We start from the raw sequence: 18,418 nt of genomic DNA on the forward strand, positions 1-18,418 counted from the left end.
ATGTTAATTTTACAGATATTGGATGAAATCCTCTTTTTCCTACCCTATTATATTAGGAAAAATGCCTGGAGTGGTATAAGGGAGTACTAAATCCTAGAATTCATCCAGAGGAGGAAATTCCCTATACATGCACAACAGAAGACATTGATGAGGCTGCCTTCTGATGGGTAGGATGGGGTGCAAATGCCACAATGCAAAAAGCTTTGGGCAGTAGTCAACCCAAAAGATAGTCTGTGTAATCAGCCTTAAAACAAAGATGAGCTCACTGCCTGGTTACACTTTTTCCAGCTCACATCAGCCATTTTAGCCCCCACTGTCTTTGCCTTCGGTGTGCAAAACTACCTTTATAAGAAGCAGCAAAAAAGCTCACCTGACAAGCTCAAACCCAAGCAAGGTGGAGGATAGAGATCCATTCCACAAACAGGCAAAACAGAAACACAAAAGAATTCTAAGGTCCTTTTCACCCTGGAATTCAGCACAGCATAGCCTGGTTCTCCATATGTGTCTTAAGTTTTCGGCGCAGGAGACTAAATCCTCTGTTGACTTGGCCTTAAAACAGTAAACAGTATGGGGAATAGCTATGGTAAAGTCAGGACAACAATTTATTTTGTGTTCCCTCTTTATTACAAATGTTATAATTGAAAAAGGCCAGTTATCTCACCCTGAAGCAGAAAAAAAAAAGTTATTTGACTTAATTGACACTACTGATAAACTAAAATAACAGCTTCTGAACCTCAAAGCTAAAAATCACTGAAACACATTTTGGATGGCTGCCCCTACATGTTCCAAGGGAGGCTACTCAAAAGCCCGTTGGATCGGCCTCTTCTCTCTGCAGCCATGTTGTCCAAGTCTTCCCAAAGACAACTGAGACTCTCTGATGGCTCCTAGAAGTGGGGTTCAAATTCAAATACCAAATGCAGCCAGGAACTGCAAAGAAGCTATGGAGATTGCCAACAATGTTCACTATTAATCATGTTAACAGATACAATAGATAGGTTTATAATTAGCCTGAGAACACAAAAGAGCTAAAAAATGTGGTTTATTTTAAAATCACAATGAAAAACTATCAGTTCTGGCCTTGACCTCCTCTCTTCAAGCACAACAAAATCTTTTCCACCACAGTACGCAGCCACGTACCAACACATGGCAGTGTAATGTATACATGCAAGAGCATAATTACATTGTATACTCAGCTCTGTATCACTCAAATTTGGCACAGAGCTACTAATTTAATTTTTCATTATATTTGTATATGGAATATGCATTTGCACTGTCCATGCATACTAAATCAGGTTTTAGATCCAGAAGGTTCTCACATATGTAATTTGCTTCATTTTAAAAACAGTTATGAAACAGAGAAAGCCTGCTCTTTGATTTGATTTGTGAACAATTGGAGTAGATATGCCTACTGCAAGTATCTCATCATTCCTCACAGACAGGAAAGCTACTGCATTCCTGCCACTCAAGTTTTCAGTCATTTTTGAGCTACCAGTAGCACTTATTTACAACTAGTGTGATTTTACTTTATGGCATAAAACAGGTATGTTGCACTCCTATGCAGCATCTCTGAAGAAGAGCATAAATCGGTACACCACTCATCCTCATATATGCTTGTTACTAAGTATTTCCCCGCATTCTGATCAAGTAAGTCAAATATTCCCCATGTTACAAATAAATAAGTAAAGCCAAGTGCAATAGTCCAGAGGAGTAAACATTTTCTCTGGTTTGGTTTGTTTTGGTTTTTTTTTAATGTTTCCATACCATTGCAAACATTCAGGGCACTAAAGAAAAACAGAGTTAAAAAATACCAAACCCCCAAAAGACATCACAGTGGAATCTAACTAGAGAGGCACGCTGGAAAGCAGCTAATGGACTAGGTGGGGAGGCACCATGGGGCACATGCCTGGACAGTGGCAAACCTTTATGAGCAAATGATGAAAAGGAGAAAAACCTGCAGCTATCATAAGGGGAGAAAAAGGAAGCAGGAGCTGAAAGCCATGAAGGATGGTCAGCCATATACACGGTTGGCTGAAGAAAGGAGAGGGCACTTAACTACACAAACCTGGTTTGAAAAGGGCAGAGCTGACAGACAGAAACAATTCCAGCAAAGCAGGTGACAGATGACTAGGGTTTTAAAACAGAGTATATGAGCAAAGGACAGGCTTGAGACATTATAAAGGAAGTAAAGACATTGTGTTGATAACCTGGGCGTGCATGCGTGTGGGTGAGCTGATCAGCAGCATGATATGCTCTCTTCTGTATATATTTAAAGTACAAATTCCTGCTATTCTAGCTCATTAAACACTGGACTCTCAACTTTTACCAGTCTGGGCCTGCTGAAGAGTGCAATGACATGCACATAAAAGCAGCTAAAAGCTTCTCCTCTGCTTTGGTCAGAATGGCAGTAAATGACAGCTGTCAGCGTTTTTAACAGGATATAGTGAAGAAACAGCTAGCAATCTGTTTAGAAGTGATATAGCAGAGAAGGCCATTGCTTCAATCAAGACAAAGGCTCCTCAAAAAACCACATGAGCTGCAAAAGGGATGAAGCAGAGGAGATTCCAAATAGGCATTTCTTCCTCTTACAAAACTGCTAACCACAGTAAGGTACAAACAGCAGGACTTCTAACAAGGGTTACACAAAATCAGTGATCTTATTTTACTTGTTAATGTGTTGAGAATTTTATACTTTTCTTGGTCTTTTTTTTTAACCACTGTATGATGGCTAGGTGGGTGCCACACCCACAGTCCTGAACAAAACACTGAGTGGAACCTTGTGGCAAGCTCCAGGTTTGCCAGCTTCAAGAACTTGTCAAGTTTTTCTAATTAAACACTTGAAAATACCCAAACATCTTCAGTTTGACAAAAGAGTTCATAGCAGTGCCAATATTTCAATAATGGTCTTATTCAGTTTGACAAAAACACGCAGCAAAGAGCCAGTATTTGCCATTTATACACAAAAATCCCAACAGCTTTCATAGCTGTTGGGATTTTTCATAGAAACCAGCTAGAAAATTACTAGTACTGACACTCATTTCTGCATGTAAACAGAGCTGCCACATTACAATACTGCAAAAAGAAAGAATAATTTTAAGGACAACACATGTTAAATGTATTTGTTAGCCTGAGTACTTAGCCTCCATTGTCAAAAAGCTGTTCCATCTCAAAGACTCTGGAACATCCATCAGGTACCTGAGAGAATACGGACTGAAATGATGTAAAATATGTCACACATGTAAACTGGTGACCAGGGGAACATTCAGGTAATGTGACTATACATCATAACACTTTCAGACAAGATAAGATTGGAATATAAAGCCAGTGTTTATTCACACCAGATAAACTGTAAAGGTTGTTGGTAAAAAAGAAGAAACATGACGGTCCAGAGTTGCCCTTTCTACAGCTATGACCAGGAATGGTGTTCCTCTCTCCCTCCTTTTACTTTCATAGACTAAGGATTTATGGTACTGTATAAAAGAAAAAGTAGAAGACATCTACAAACACAGTTATTGGGGTGGAGCACATGCCTGGCAGAGGGTACATGGCTCCCGTTCCAATCTGCAAGACAACTGTGCTACTGGGAAATGTGACTGTAAATACCTGAGCTGCTGAAAAGAAGCGTACAGAAAGAGGAACTGCAGAAATCCACCCATGGTTACACCAACACAGTTACCACTCGTAACTGAATAACAACTGACCTTTTAGGATCTGACTGATTATGCCCCTGCTCAGAGTAATTCTCAACCGCTACAACAACAAAGCAGGTCTTCAGGAGAAAGGGAAGTATTTAAGTGTAATCCCAGGGAACCCTTGCTGAGGACGGGTGCAACATTCTACAGGGACAGACCAATGGCACAACACCTTGCCAAAGCTCTCTCATGTGATACGACAACCAGATCAGAAAGAAATTAGGGACTATTAAACAGAATAGGGAACAGCTGAAGAAATAACACCACTTTATCTGATATCTCTAGTGATTCTGGATTATTTGTATGTGGAGAGGGACTGTTTCATTCTGATGGCTTCCCCTTAGCAAACAGTGAATCACTATTCCAGGAGACTGGTATTCAGACTAGGAGGCAGATAACAAACTATCAAAAAAGAAGGGGACAGACAAGTAGAACAACGAACATACATTTAGGGAAAAAAAATGCTGAGAAAGATGAACAACAAAAGCTTTGAGGCTCCTAGAGAGAAAGAATTTTTTAACTGACTACACTAAAATTTTAGGAGCCACAGTAGTAAACCAGTTATAGGACCCACTTATTCTTTGAACACATGAAGGCACTGAAACATTTTTCCATACCAACAGAAGCATCAGTCCCTCACACTCAGGATCTTTTCCCTGTCCTGCGCTCCCTCTGCCCAGCTCTTGTGGGGAAAACTCTCAAGAAGTTAAACAATTACAGGGACAATAACAAAGGGAAAGGGGATCTTTCCTTTTCCTGATGGTGAGCAATGAGATCTCTGAAGCATGGAACTGATTAAATACATGCAAATACCTGCACGCTGGGAACAAGCCTCTTTCCAGCCTTCCTTGGGAACAGCAACAGATCTAACATCTAATGCCCCTTGGTTTCTAATACTCTTCTGCACCATAAAACCTCTTCTATTAATTTCTCAAGCGCCTCCTTAAAAGCACTTCTTAAGTGCTCTGGACCCACTATCTTGAGGGGCAGGCCTGTTGTCAAATAATCTACTAGGAAATAAATATACCTTTTCACTCATAGCAGCACCTACTGGGTATCTAAAGCATCTAGCTGAGTATTTGCAGACAAAATTCTGATAAAATTCAACAACTTACAATTCTAGCTGAATTACATTTACGTCACATAGAAGCACACTATTTGAAAGATTTTCTACTTGCTGTAAAATAACAACCAAGATCTAAACCAGAAAGAGGAAAAGAAGAAAAAATACCGTTCTTTCAGTCTAATTTGCTGAACATACACAAAGTCAACTAGGAGTCACCTTCTTTTAAGTTAGTACTCACTGTTCTCCTTTGCCTGACTCTTTCAGAGGAAGGAGATAAATTCTGTTTAAGTATAGGAGTATGTACTGAAATTCAAACAAAGAGAGAAGGGGGAGTAGTTTTGAGCTCCCAGAACTACTGTCACCTCCTTTTTTCAGATTAATTACATTTCAACTTGTTGATTTCCCCCAACTGTAAAAAATATATTAATCAATATAACACAGTTTTTACAAGATTCCCTGCAAAAGCAGCCCAATGTAGGGTTACATATTTGACATCAAAATAATACAACTTGCTTTGCTGTTGACTGGATCTGAGATTTGCTGCTGCACAGAGGAAACAAGAGTGCTTTGACAGCATGACCTTGAAGTAGCAAAGCATGAGAGTTGAGGTTGATCTGTATGTGGATGTTAACAAGCAATTTCCCAGGTTTCAGCCGTCACTTTGATGTGAAGCAGTCAAGCAATACCAATGCTAATTTTGTCAAGTTTGTGGTATACATTTCTCTCAAGTACATACAAATGGCTCAGTGCAAATATATGAGCAGACAAGGAACTGTGCATCATTAAGCAGGGCTCACAGGCCAGACAATGAAGCTTCACCTCTTTCATCATGTGAATGGACTTGAAGGTTGGGACTGGGAGGGGAGAAAGCAGCACTTGCATGTTGGTCATATGGTGAGCACAGAGACGTTGCAGAAGGTGCTGCTGGTAATTCTGTGCCTTCTAACATGTCTCCTTTGGAGCACTAAAACCATGTTAGCAAGTTCTACGGGTGCTGCACAGCAGAGCAGCCTTTCTGCCCTGTTGGAACCCAATGATTCGGGCCCAGGAACAGGCAGATCCCAGGTGCACCAAGCAGGCAGCAAACCAGAAGGGAGAAGAGACAGCAGCATAGGGCTACCAATACTTAACTCACAGGCACTGCAATGGGAAAGCATAAGGCAGGTGCCAAGGAAGTGAAACTTATTTTGTTTGCATTAGGATATACTTTGATTCTGAGTTTTCTGGCACCTTCCCGCCTGTCCCCCCCTCCCCGAGCAGAGTTATCTGGACACAGCAGGGTTCTAGGTCTTGCTAAAATATTTATGGGACAAAGGGACATCATAAGCGACATCGAGAAACAAAAATACCATATCACTACTTTCATTAAGAAGCACCTTAAAAGTGAAATTACTTGATGTGAAGGGAATGACTACACTGCAACCTCAATACCACATGTCAGATGAAGATTAAACCTTTGCACTCAGTGGCTTCCTATCCCCTGGCCTCAGGAAGGCTTTGGGATTCCTCTTTTACAGACCTTCATGTTGGAATCCCAGGCAGTAGAACTCCAAAAAAAAAAAAAAAGTTCCATGTAAAACCATTATTTACCTCCTCTGCTTCTGGTAATAATTTAAGAAATTCATGCAGCAGTTCAGAACCATAGGGCTCACTTCTTCCATGATAAATATCTTCAATGATGGATTCAGCAGACCTTGAAAAAACAATTGAGCATACATATTTCTAACACTTGCAGGGCGAATAGTTACACAAATTGAAAAAAAAACCACGCCTGCACTACTCAAAGGAATTATTATAGTGAGGTTATGTATCAGTGTCCACAGCAGCATTGTTCTAACACCCCTTTCAGTGATGCCTTTACTGAAGGCCAACATTATCAGTGAATAAAGATAGCATTGAAACAGCTTGCTTTTAAAACAAAAATTCCTCGCCTCACCCCTTTCTATTAATTCTTTATAAAGAAAGACAGACAGTGAAAAGCAGCTCTTATACGGTATTACATGAGATATAAGGGCTTCCCTTAACTATACCTGAAAACTCACTTCAACTGGTTAACAGTAGCAAACTCTAAACGTTTGGCGCTAAGCCATAATTGCACTCAAAACTAAACATATTAGAAAACAAATTATGAAATGTAGTTACTTATGACAAAACTGTATAGAACTGTGAACTCCACAAGGAACAGAGCACAATATACAATACATTTGATGAGAACTACAAAGAATTTCACACATCCGTAGCTTGCACTAGCTGCACGGAAAAATCAAGTCTTACTTTTTGAATTGTTTGAGAAATATCCCAATGTTCATACTTCTTTTTGCATCCAAAATGGAAACCTGAGAGAGAAAGCAAGAGAGATTAATCTACCAATACCCAAGAAAATAGCATATAACGCAGATATAATTTCTTAAATTGCTACAGATAATTGTTCGCAGTTGCCACCAAATCACAGGCCAAAGGAATACACAGTCACTTCTTATCAACAGAGATCATATATTACAGAACTAGTTTCTACCAGGGAAATACACAGCACACCCACAACACCTTTTTCCAAGTGAAGCAAAAAAAACACAGCAACGTTTATAGAAGGAAGGAATCGAGGTAAGTTCTATTTCATTATAAAGTAAAAACATTCTTCTTCCTTATTTCATACCACTGCATCTGCAAAATGTTGCTTATCAAGTCATATGTTGTATTGCATGCAGAGGCCCCACGGTTAGTGAGCACCACACTTCAAAACCCACATATTTCAGAGGTTTTGTAACAAATGTGAGGATGTGCTTTCTAAGCAGAAGTCAGTACACACTACTGATTTCATTCATGCAAATTAACAGACACGTTGATCCACAGAAAGGTCAGTCGATCTTGAATCAAAACCTGAGACAGATAATGCTCAAATCTGTTTGCTTTATCTGGAAGCATACAGAAAACTATAACAAAATAATAGTCTCCCCCTACTTTAGATTTTAAAGTTGATTTGCTATATCATCTTACATGCACAATTCTGGAGATTAAGCAGAGAAAAAAGGAAATTAACTTTTTTTCCCCTAATTCATTTAAAAAAAAATTTAAATAAAAATGTTAACTCTTTTTATACTAGTTTTCCTTCCTGTAACAGCATACAAGTTCAAACCTGAGATGTCTGCCCCATTTTAGCAAATCGTGTCCTTAAGGTTAAAATTTTACCATAGCTATTTTGGTGATAACAGCTACAAAAGTAATGAGATTTACAAGGACAAGAGAATTGTTTCACCTTAACAGTGCCACCCAACTGGTACAATAAAACAAGTCAGTATACACAGATGTTCAAGACTGCTGTTGGACTCATGAGGTTTGAGGTTTTGACAACTGGAAAGGTGTCTTGACCTCTGTGACAGTGCACAAATTAGGAATACATATATAAATGCAATGTTGGCATCACCACAAAATTGAATTAGCCTACAGTCAGCTGGTGACAGTGAAAATATAGGTATGATTAATGTGCTACCCTCAACACACACCCAGGAGACAGCCTCTTCATCTGCTGAAGAGAGTGAATCAAATTTAAAAGTTTTCTGAAATGTTGGAATTTCTTCTCTTCTGAAACCAGCAAAGACTAGAAAACACAGGAAATATCAGCGTATTAGTTTTAATTAGATGACTGCTAGCCTGAAGCCCTTCAGTTTTAGCACATGCAAAGATAAGAGGACAGACTGTGGTTTATCCTCCTGTTATCTTAGGAATTGAGAGGCCCCCAACAGGTTATTAAGGAAAAGCCCCTTAACATAGGACAGGTTCAACTATCTCTCCCCCTGCACTATCTAATCTTTTTCAAATGTTTTACTGCAGGGACCTCTCACTGACCTCTCAAACTGCAGCTCCAGTCTCCAATTGCTCTCGTCACTCCTAATTCTCTTAATTTCTCTGTACTAGTTTAAGCCTATAAGCTTTGCCATCGTGATTTGGCCTTTGGTTTGTTGGGTTTTTTTTAAAAATCATATTCACAGTTAAGCTTCTGTACATACTTTCAGTCACAGTCCGTGACTGTTACAATAAGACTGACCATCAGCTGGGTAAACCTTTGGTTTCCATGGCAAAACTCAGATTTACAGTGCAACCTCAAACAAAACTAGAGAATTTTTTTACCATCTTCCCTTGAAGAAAAACAACAGATGGCAACATATACAGCTGCATTTCCCTTATCAGCACAACATAAAAACGTTATAGCTGTTCTTAAGTACAAGGATCTTATACACACTTCTTGCTCTGTATATGACTGTACTGTTTTTTCTCTGATTTCTTGTTCAAGCAACACAATCAAAACACATGGCTCAGTTTTTCATCACTCTCTGCTTGGTGTCCACTTCAAGATTATCAAAAGTGTTTGAAAAAGCTGTCATTACTTAACTACCTTCAAGGAGTTTCCAGATGGGAATGTGAGGAGGAAAAAAGGAAACCTAGCAGATACTCCATAAACATGAGTTCCTGCTCCTTGCACACAAATATGGTATCTTCCGTCTCACATTCAGTTGCATATTAGATTCATAATCTTAGCCTTAGCATCTGTTCCTGTCTACTCTTCTTCCCCACTGAGCTTTCATTTGATTTTGTCCTTGCAGAAAGCTGTCTGCATGTGACTTCCTACCAAGCTGTTGCTTTTTACCCTTTAAACATTACTCCAGCTTTTTATAAATTCTGCTCCGTCTGCTCCTGTCTTCTATTCATACACACCTTCAGCACTAGTGCCAGCACAGCATGTCCCAAATCTCTGTTCACCACCTAAAGAGATTTTAAAGTGCTGTCCACCAGTAATACCCTTGGACATCTTGGCTCAAAAAGTTACACTGGACTGTAATTGAGAACAGACTTTCCTATTCTCACTGGGATTCTCTATACCAAAGAAACTCTTATGGTTTCTTGTGATTTACTTTAGATAAATTCAGGAGAGCTTTCTCCATTCTCATCTTCTTCAACTCTCCTGCCAGGGAAAACTATTAATTTTTTGTTTATCCTACTCTGGAAATACTACAATTCTCTCAGATACTTTGCACCATCTCAACACCTGCATTTTGCCAGCCAATGCAAGTGTCACTGACTCACACACTTGCCACCTCTCCTTCATAAACAGTGCAACCTGTGAAGCAAGGACACCTGATTCGCTCATGAATTTGCTTCTCATCACCATAGTATTCAACTCAGTGTATTTCTGAAATCTGCATCAGGCATAGATCATGTGGGATAATAACAGCATCAGTTTGACAAATGTTAATTCACCACTGAAATATTCACTGTCTTAGATGTATTAAGGGAAGGGGAAAATTAGCTTGGGTACCATGGTGAAGTTGTGATGATGGTAAGAAGAAATCTGCTCCTGAACTCTGACACAAATTTGCAACCAACACGAAAGATTCAGAGGAGTGTTCTGGGAGACACAAAAAGCCCCACATCAATACTGACTTTGTAGTGACTGCAGAAGTGCAATATGAGTTTCTTGCCGTGAGACTGTCAATGAGGAAAAGGAATATGACAAAGCCGATTTATAACAGATTAGTGAAAGCAAAACATTATATGTATTCTTTGGATAAGAACAATGGGGTTTCACATGGTGGGATACAGTCTACAAATTATAGCAAGCACAGAACAGCCTGGTGGCACAGGCTTGGTGCTGGAGGTTAGGAAGGACATAAACAACTTCCTGCTTCAGCTTCCACTTCACTTTACAGCACGCTAACCATCACTGTTGAGTTTAATATTTTGGCCTCTATTCTCCAAGCCACAAGCACTGCCTGAGGGGTTGAGGAAAGCTGCACTTCCACAGTGCAGCAGAGTGAACCCAGCAGCTTACTACAGGGCTGTCCCGTGCCATGTCGTCCTCCCTTGTCACGTTCCTAGCCTGCTCTCTCCCTTAGGCAGGCACTTGTACTCATCTCATTGGTTTTTTGCTGTGTTAGTCCTCTGCTGGATTAACAGGTTGAATCAGCTCTCAAGAAGGTGGAATGAGCATCAGAGCAAGCACAGGGAAAACAGAGAGACATACTGTTTGCCCTTTCCATCTTCCTTCTCTCTCCTCCTCTCACTAGCCCCTTGAATTCATTGCACCCTTTGCAAGCCATCAGAACTCACTAAAATAGCAGAGAAGTACTCCAGTAGAAAAGAAACAAAAAGCTCAGCATTCTGCTGAGCTACTTAATTAAATCTGTTTACAGAGGGTCCAATGTCTGCCAGAGCCAGCACACAGATGAGGGAAGGTAAGGGACAGGAGCAGAGGAACAGTTCGAAGCAGAAAGTAAGACCAGCTCCCTTGGCTGGCAACAAGCCGTTCTGCCTGCTCCACTGCCAGGCTAGCTATAGCCTAGGTGAGTGTATGTTGTGCCATACTGTGACACCATTAAAGGATGGGGAAAGTAAACTGGTGTGTAAACTTAACTCTACATCGCCTATTTTTCCAGAGGCTCAAATTACATGAAACCATAGGGCAAATTAAGCCTTTAGTCAAGGAAACATGTTAATTAATCTCATAAGGGTTTGGCGAGGGATTGTTTACAAAAAGGAAAGCATTTGCTGTAGGAGTTTGACTCAAATCTCAAAAGGGACTTCTGTTATAATAATGATGTTTAGTGCTAAGCCTCCAGAACTGGGATTCAATAACCTGAGCTGGGCATCTAAATTCTCTGTATAAATCATTGGCAAGTGAGGAATTAAAAGGACACGCAGTATTGTAAGCTCCTACATGAAGGGAGCTTTTTCCAAAACTGCTCATGATTTCATAATCAACAGCAATCTCTGGAGAAGCTATAAACCCCCTGTCTCCACCACAGTCTCTGGGGGAGTGCCCTCAACACTGGCTGAAGAGCCTTCACTGCTTCCACTGAAGCTATGCCACTGCACTGAGAGGAACCCTGCTGAGCCAAAAGAGCAGACTCTCCGGCTACGCACTTTTGTACAGCACTTCGGACACGTGCTGTTTTTTTCGGGTTTGGATCTAAGCGATACTTGAATTTACGCACTTGAAGTTATCTTGAAAATTCATTGTTGACATACTACACCGACTAGACTAATTCCACTATTTAAACCCCAAAGAACATTTTTCACTGCTAGACCACAAAGCACTTTCTAAAATCAATTGTGTTTTACACAAAAGGAATAGAGGTACAGAAACACAAAATGTCTTGTCCACCTGCCCCTGCCAGGCCAGCGACGCAGCCAGGAACAGAACTACAGCTTCCTCAGCCCCACGCTAACACACTCTCCACAAGGTCACACCGATGCTGTGTACCTCAGCCTGCCCCCACTCCTTTCAACCTCTGTAGGTTTTACTACAGTGAACTAAGGATAACCATCATACATTAAAGTAAGTGAGCAGCAGCTGACAGCAACGATGACGGAAATGACAAATATTGCCTGTGCCTCAAATCTCCATCCTCTTGCTGAACGATGCCTGTAGTAACGTTAAGCATGTGAGCTCTTGCGTATCTGCGCTTCCGCACTTCCAATAATACATAGCTCTTCAGGATTATCTCCTTCCCTCCTTGCTAAGCAGCTAGTACTGCAAAGTCCATTAACACACAAGAAATTGCTCATCACTATCTGACACACCGCTGCGGCATGCTTGGCAAAGCTTAGCAACGGAGTTGAACGTTTTGTCACTTAAGTAGCGTAACTCAGAGGCAAGTCCTGTTGCCTCACTGCCTGCCACGTGCAAAGGCACTGTTGGAGCCCCGAGCCAGGGTGGACAGGCATCAAGCAGTAGACGTGCACTGGACCACCGTATCAGCTGCAGATGGACGCACAAAAACATTAACTTGTGGCAGTGCAGGTTTTTGTTTCCAAGTCACTATATCTTGAAGAAACCCTTGTTTTGCAGGCCTATAATTTTAATCTTTAACACTGCTCTTAACCTCCCCAGGATGCCCCGAGTTTCAAGCTGTACATGCAAACGCAGGAGTTCTGGAGCATGCTGGGGTTTTCTCTGCCCCGGCTACTGTACACTAGGGGCCACATTCAGTTTATGAAACTTATCATCATTTTTACTATAACTAGATCTTCACCACGCGGCAGTCCTGAAAGGAGGAGCTTCTAAGGGAACACACAGGCCGGAGCTGTGTACATCTGTGTGCAGTACAGGAAGTCCAGTCACTGCAATCCCGATCAGAAGATGAACATAGCCTGACAACAGTGCAGAGGTTAATGACTACCTCTGACGATGGCCCCAATTACTCCTTCCCGATGTCTGCAACACACATGCCTGTTTTAAACCCCTTATTTTAGTATATGTGCAACAAGCACACTACAAGTACACGGGTTTCTCACCTTGTCTCTGCTGATCTTATTTTGACATCTCCTGAACCCTGCAAGATACCATCGAGTCCCTATTTTCTCACTAAAAACTGATACACTGTTACGTCTCTTAACCCCATGCCCTCTGTATTTTGTTTACAAGCTAACATGTATGTAGACACACTGGTGATTAAATCTGCATTTCAACCCTCCAATTACTTCACAGAAAGATCACCTGAGACAATTCAATTCAGGCTTCACAAAGAGGTTGTCTATAAATCAGGATTTAAGAACCAGAAAAGCTACTTATCAGTTCTCTGGAGAGTGTCTGAACCCGAAAGCTTGGTATGTACCTTCTCACCACCAGAACAGAAATCGTTAACAAACTTCAGACCTTCCTGGAAGGTTATTTTAGTGTCCAGAAAAAACAGAGTAGATGAAATAAAGTTTTCATTAGCAGGAAACCAAACGTTTAATAAAGTTGAAACTTTAAAATTATCTCAATTAAATAACAAATTCCCTTAATCACTATATTATGTTTTATTTCCTCGCTGTCATACTGGTACTTCCCTTCCTGATGTCTCTAGGACATCAAGGTGATATACAGTATTAACCCTTGCAATAGGATTCTCTTCCCTCACGCCTGGTGCATGTTTGCATGTAGAGCGTTTTGTTTGCACAACAGACACAGTGGAAGAGCTGAAGAGAAAAGTTACAATACACCTATGTTTCACACTGAAAACTCAAGGGCTATCCAACATCAGTAATTACAGATGCCTTTAGCTCCCTCCACTTCCTTATATTTATTTTAACAGGTGATCAAATCACAGCATTTACCAAGTTAAAATAATAAAACACTGTTAGCTCTTTGAAAACAAATGTGTGCCACTAAGAACAGAGTTTATCCTCCCCATTGTTCCCCTTTCCTTCGAATCAAGAGAAATTTGCCATAAGAATGAAACATGACAGAGAAAGAGACAAAGGCAAGTCAGAATTCACACCAATTCCTACAGCATTATGTAAAAGAGAGGTTTTACTTCAATTCTTACCTCCTCTTTAGTCTCTTTAAAGGAAGACTTTAAAGATCGACTTCGGGGGTCCTGGGGCTTGGTTTCTTCCTGCTGCCCAAAAAGTTCCTCGATTGTCTTTGTATCAATCTGATACTGCGGCCTTGCAGCAATCGTCCAGATATTGTTTTTACCGCGGACTTGTTCTTCAGGGATAGTTTTCCAGAAAAAGCTCCGCATTCGTTTTTTTTTTGCTGTGGTTGTCATGCCCATTTATCAGTTGTGGAGGCACAGGTATGTTTGGCCCAGGCAGTGGAGGAGGGGGGGGTGGTGGGGGTGGCATCCCCAGGGGGAGCGGAGGGGCTGGGGGTGCCCCTGCAAGGGGACATGGCGGAGGGGGCAGTGGTGCTGCAGGCTCAGAAAGTTGAGGTGCTGTCCTCGTATCCTCGTTCATTAATCCTGTTGCAACTGGAATAGCCCCATTTTCTTTATCATTGACCAAGGAGAGACAATTCATAACATGCATTTTATGGCCTCTCCAAAGAGGAGAGTGTTACTCCCTTGCATCGGTTTGAAACATTGAATAGTGAGCGTAGCAGCAACTGGTAATCACGCGCTCTCAAACTCTAGTCTGCCAGCAGCAGCAACACCAGAGGGGACTGGACCATCTTCGCAACCTACAACAAAGGACAATAGGGAGACTCAGATCAGAGAGACTGGATATTGTCCCTCGCACTGAAAAGATGCTAAAATTAAGGTATAACAGCTATCAGGTTTTTAATCTAGAAAGGAAATTTAGTGAATTAAAAGTCTTTCCCAGGGCAACTGTATAAAATTTATCCTCATCAAGATTTCAAATAGCTTTGGATACCTAGATTTCAAGAACATATATAAAAATAAGGATACCTCTTAGATCACTCACAGTAGATACCGAATCCATCTAATAATCTCAGTTCAGTGCAATTTTGTAGGAGAATATATTTATCTCAAATTATTAAAACAAACAAGTATTATTCCACTACTAATTTCTGATTTTTTTTTTTAAAGGTGATTACACACAGTTAGAAAGTACAAGTACTAACTATGGTACTGTATTAACTGGATCAAACAGACCCTGTTTAAATTCTTTTAATTCATGGCTTAAATCCAAGCTGCATTAAAATAATGAACAATATGTCAGTGATTTAACAATCTAGCCTCATGTACTTCTTTTTTGCCTTCATATTTTTCATACAACTGTCAATAAGGGAAGAACAGTGGGCAGTCCATAAACTCTCTATGTTCACTGAGCATAAACTTACAGTATTTGCATTTTACCATTACTGGCCTGGTTACACTACCTACCAAAATACACTAAGAGAAGAAAGACCGCAGTTTGATTAAGCTGCCCCTTGTAATTTACTTCAGTATCTAGGTTAACACAGGCAGTTCAATACACGGGGGGAGAGAGGGAGAGAGTGAAAGGACAGAGGAGCTGATAGGAACAATAACCTACACATCCTAAGTGCTGTATATATGCAAAACTTTAAATTGTCAGGAAAGCTTTTATATCTAAATTACCTCATGAAGCACCTTAACAGGAATCACAATAGTTTTGAGCAATTTTTCTTATATTGTCACCTACTAAATGAAGACTGTTATTGACAGTAAACCTTCAAGTAAGAGTATGACTTCCAAAAAAAGCACAATTTGACAAGCTACATCTATTATAACAGATTTATTTCACAAGTCTCAGAGAAAACAAATTAAGGTATTTCAAATATAGACCAATGAAGAACTCCATGATTTCATGGAAATTTGTAACTTATCTCAAAAAAAAATGGGGGAATTTACAAAAAATCAAAGATAATGCACAATAAAAATTTAGATAAAGACAGCCTCTGAGCAAAAATCAGTCGGTCGCAGGAAAACTAAACAGAAAAAGCTGAAGTAATGCATTGGCACAAGAACGATATAAGATCAGAAATTTGGCACTGATTTAGCCGTATGCTTCTTCATCAGGGTTCACATAGAGCTAACTGCAATTCAGATCAATTTGACATCATATAATAGTGATGAAAAACCTTCGCTATTTTTGCCAGAGATCAGTCATTAGAGTGTACACGAACAAACAGACCCAAGTCACAGAAACAAGCCTTAGGGCAAATTCTCTCTTGGACTGCAAGGACTCAGCCTCTCACAGCTTCACTGAAGTTAATGGAAACCAACACAAAATGATCCACTGTACCTTTTCTTCTCAAAACCTTGCATAGGTAGCAACGAACTCCTCTTTCCTGCTTCAGATTTTCTAACCTTATACCTTATGTTATCAAGGTATTTGCAAGAATAGAAAACATATATAAAAATCTGTATGACGTTTAAGTCATAAGAATGATGGAAAACATTTTAATGGCAGGGTAAAAAGGGGAAGAGCTACAAAGAAAGTGGATCAGGATAGAGGGCTTCAAATTTAAATCAGCATTAATACTCAGTTGCTATTACAGAGCTCTGTACGTTCATGCCTCTCCTCCCAAGTTCATGATCATAGAGGCAGAGAGGCATGAAAAAGCAGGTGCAAGGTGGTGGAAAGAGATTAACCACTCAAAGCAATTAAGCATTGCATTAATTTAAAGAAATACTCAACTAGGAAAAAATCTTTTCCTCCCTACCACTTATTTAAAAATGAAAAATGTATTAGCTAGTCTTCCACCATCACAAAGCAGTATTCAACAGTCATTATTTTCTAACTTGGGTTCCCACAGATTTAAAAAAAAAAAAAAAAAAAAAAGAAAGAAAGAAGAGACAGACACCGGCCATGCCCCTGGGCAACGTGCAAGAACCTCATTTTGAAATTTCCTATAAATCTAGATGCTTTAAGAAAAACGGGATCAAATCCTAATGAAACAAAGTTGTAGGCGATGAATCATCAGAGTCCCAGCGCTAACACACAAGAGTGGAAAACGACTGATCTCAGACCTGAGCGCTTCTGAGTTAGACAAGGGACATTCCTAGTGAAAGGAGTGGAGAATGCAAGGGGAAAAAAACACCCCAACCTAGATGTAAAGATAGATAGACAGGTAGATAGATAGAACAGGAAAAACTGTTTCCAAGCCAATGAGCCCTGTACTGCTTTAGATGAGGCAACCGTCACCCAGAACCAGGAAAGGGGAAGAATCGGCGTTTGGAAGGAAGGCATGAAAGGAAAGGCAGAGCATAAAGGCTGGCATTCAGCTTTGTCTTCTGACAGATAAGCATGATGCAGGTGACAGAGGTCACCTGCTTGTAAGAGGACAGCTGTATCAAGTTACCAGATACCAGAAAACTGGTCACAAAATTCCCTTCTCCTGCTGCCTCTCAGAGGAGCAGCTCGAAGATGTTCCCAGCACCCCTGCCATTACCGTGGGTGGGAGAGGAGAGAAGCTGGCAGCCAGGACAGGCTCTAGGCCGCTTGTTGGTATCAGCAGGTGCCTCCAAGCAGGAAGCACAGCAAGAGGAGGTGGGGAACAACGCAGCCCTTCTGACTGTGAACTACAGATTACCGAGACACACTGCCAGGATGGGGATGCATAATAAAACCCAAGCATAAGGAGCCTCTCCGCACTTTTCAAAGGATTAAAGGGAAGAAAAAGAAAGGGACCCAAGAACAAACGTTTAAGATGTCTGAATTATGCTTAATTATTGCATGTTTGTTATCCAAAGCAGCCGAAGAAGCGCAAGAGCTCTAAAGTAACGTCTTTACTGCACGTTTTCATTGTGTCCATATTTGGCATAAAATATTTTATTTCTTTGTCTCATTCATTGTTTTAGCCAACCTAATGTAACTTGGAAATGCATTTCAAAGTTAGAGGGTGGGAAGAACTTTCTCCCCAGGTAAGAAAACAAACACTCTAAAGTAATTTGTTTCTTGCAAAAAAAGGCAGTTGCCACTGAGACGGACATACATTATATTTGCATACACAAATTAACAGGTGAAATGCACGATGCGCTGAAGGGCATCTCATAATTCATACTGCAAGATATTACTCCCTTTAACTCATGCCTTAAGTTCTCTGCTGCCCACGTTCTGTGTCAGGCGTCCTCCAAGTTCTCATGAGAACAACGCCGATCCTGACACCAAAGCCCAACCACAGCATTTGGATGTCTGGGTCTCGACAACAGCTACACAAAAAGGTAAACGGAGCAACCAGTCGCTAACTGCAGATAAACGGCAAACGCTGCCTCACATAACCAGCCGCTGACCTTGCCAAAACGTGTGGGTTACAAAGAAGACGCAGCTCGCACTATCGCGGCAGCTTAGCGCTCAACTACTTACTGCATCCAACAAGGTCCCTCAAACAGCACGACCTCCCCGCCGGCCACCCGGGCTGGGAAGGGAACCCCGCCGGCCTCACCCCGCGAGCGAGGCGGGCAGCGCACAGCGG

At 40.8% G+C, this 18,418-nt stretch overlaps 1 protein-coding gene across 1 annotated transcript in view; it reads right to left on the bottom strand.

Annotated features, from left to right (window-relative positions):
- The window catches only part of FHDC1 (FH2 domain containing 1), a 31,082-nt gene extending 16,538 nt beyond the window's left edge, over nt 1-14,544 (bottom strand). The window contains 4 exon segments of the mRNA XM_068404008.1: nt 6,346-6,448; nt 7,030-7,091; nt 14,061-14,270; nt 14,272-14,544. Coding sequence (XP_068260109.1) covers nt 6,346-6,448; nt 7,030-7,091; nt 14,061-14,270; nt 14,272-14,544 — 648 coding nt within the window.
- Between the last annotated feature and the right edge of the window lie 3,874 nt (nt 14,545-18,418).

This window comes from Nyctibius grandis, chromosome 6, assembly GCF_013368605.1.
Source record: "Nyctibius grandis isolate bNycGra1 chromosome 6, bNycGra1.pri, whole genome shotgun sequence".
Lineage (NCBI taxonomy): Eukaryota > Metazoa > Chordata > Aves > Nyctibiiformes > Nyctibiidae > Nyctibius > Nyctibius grandis.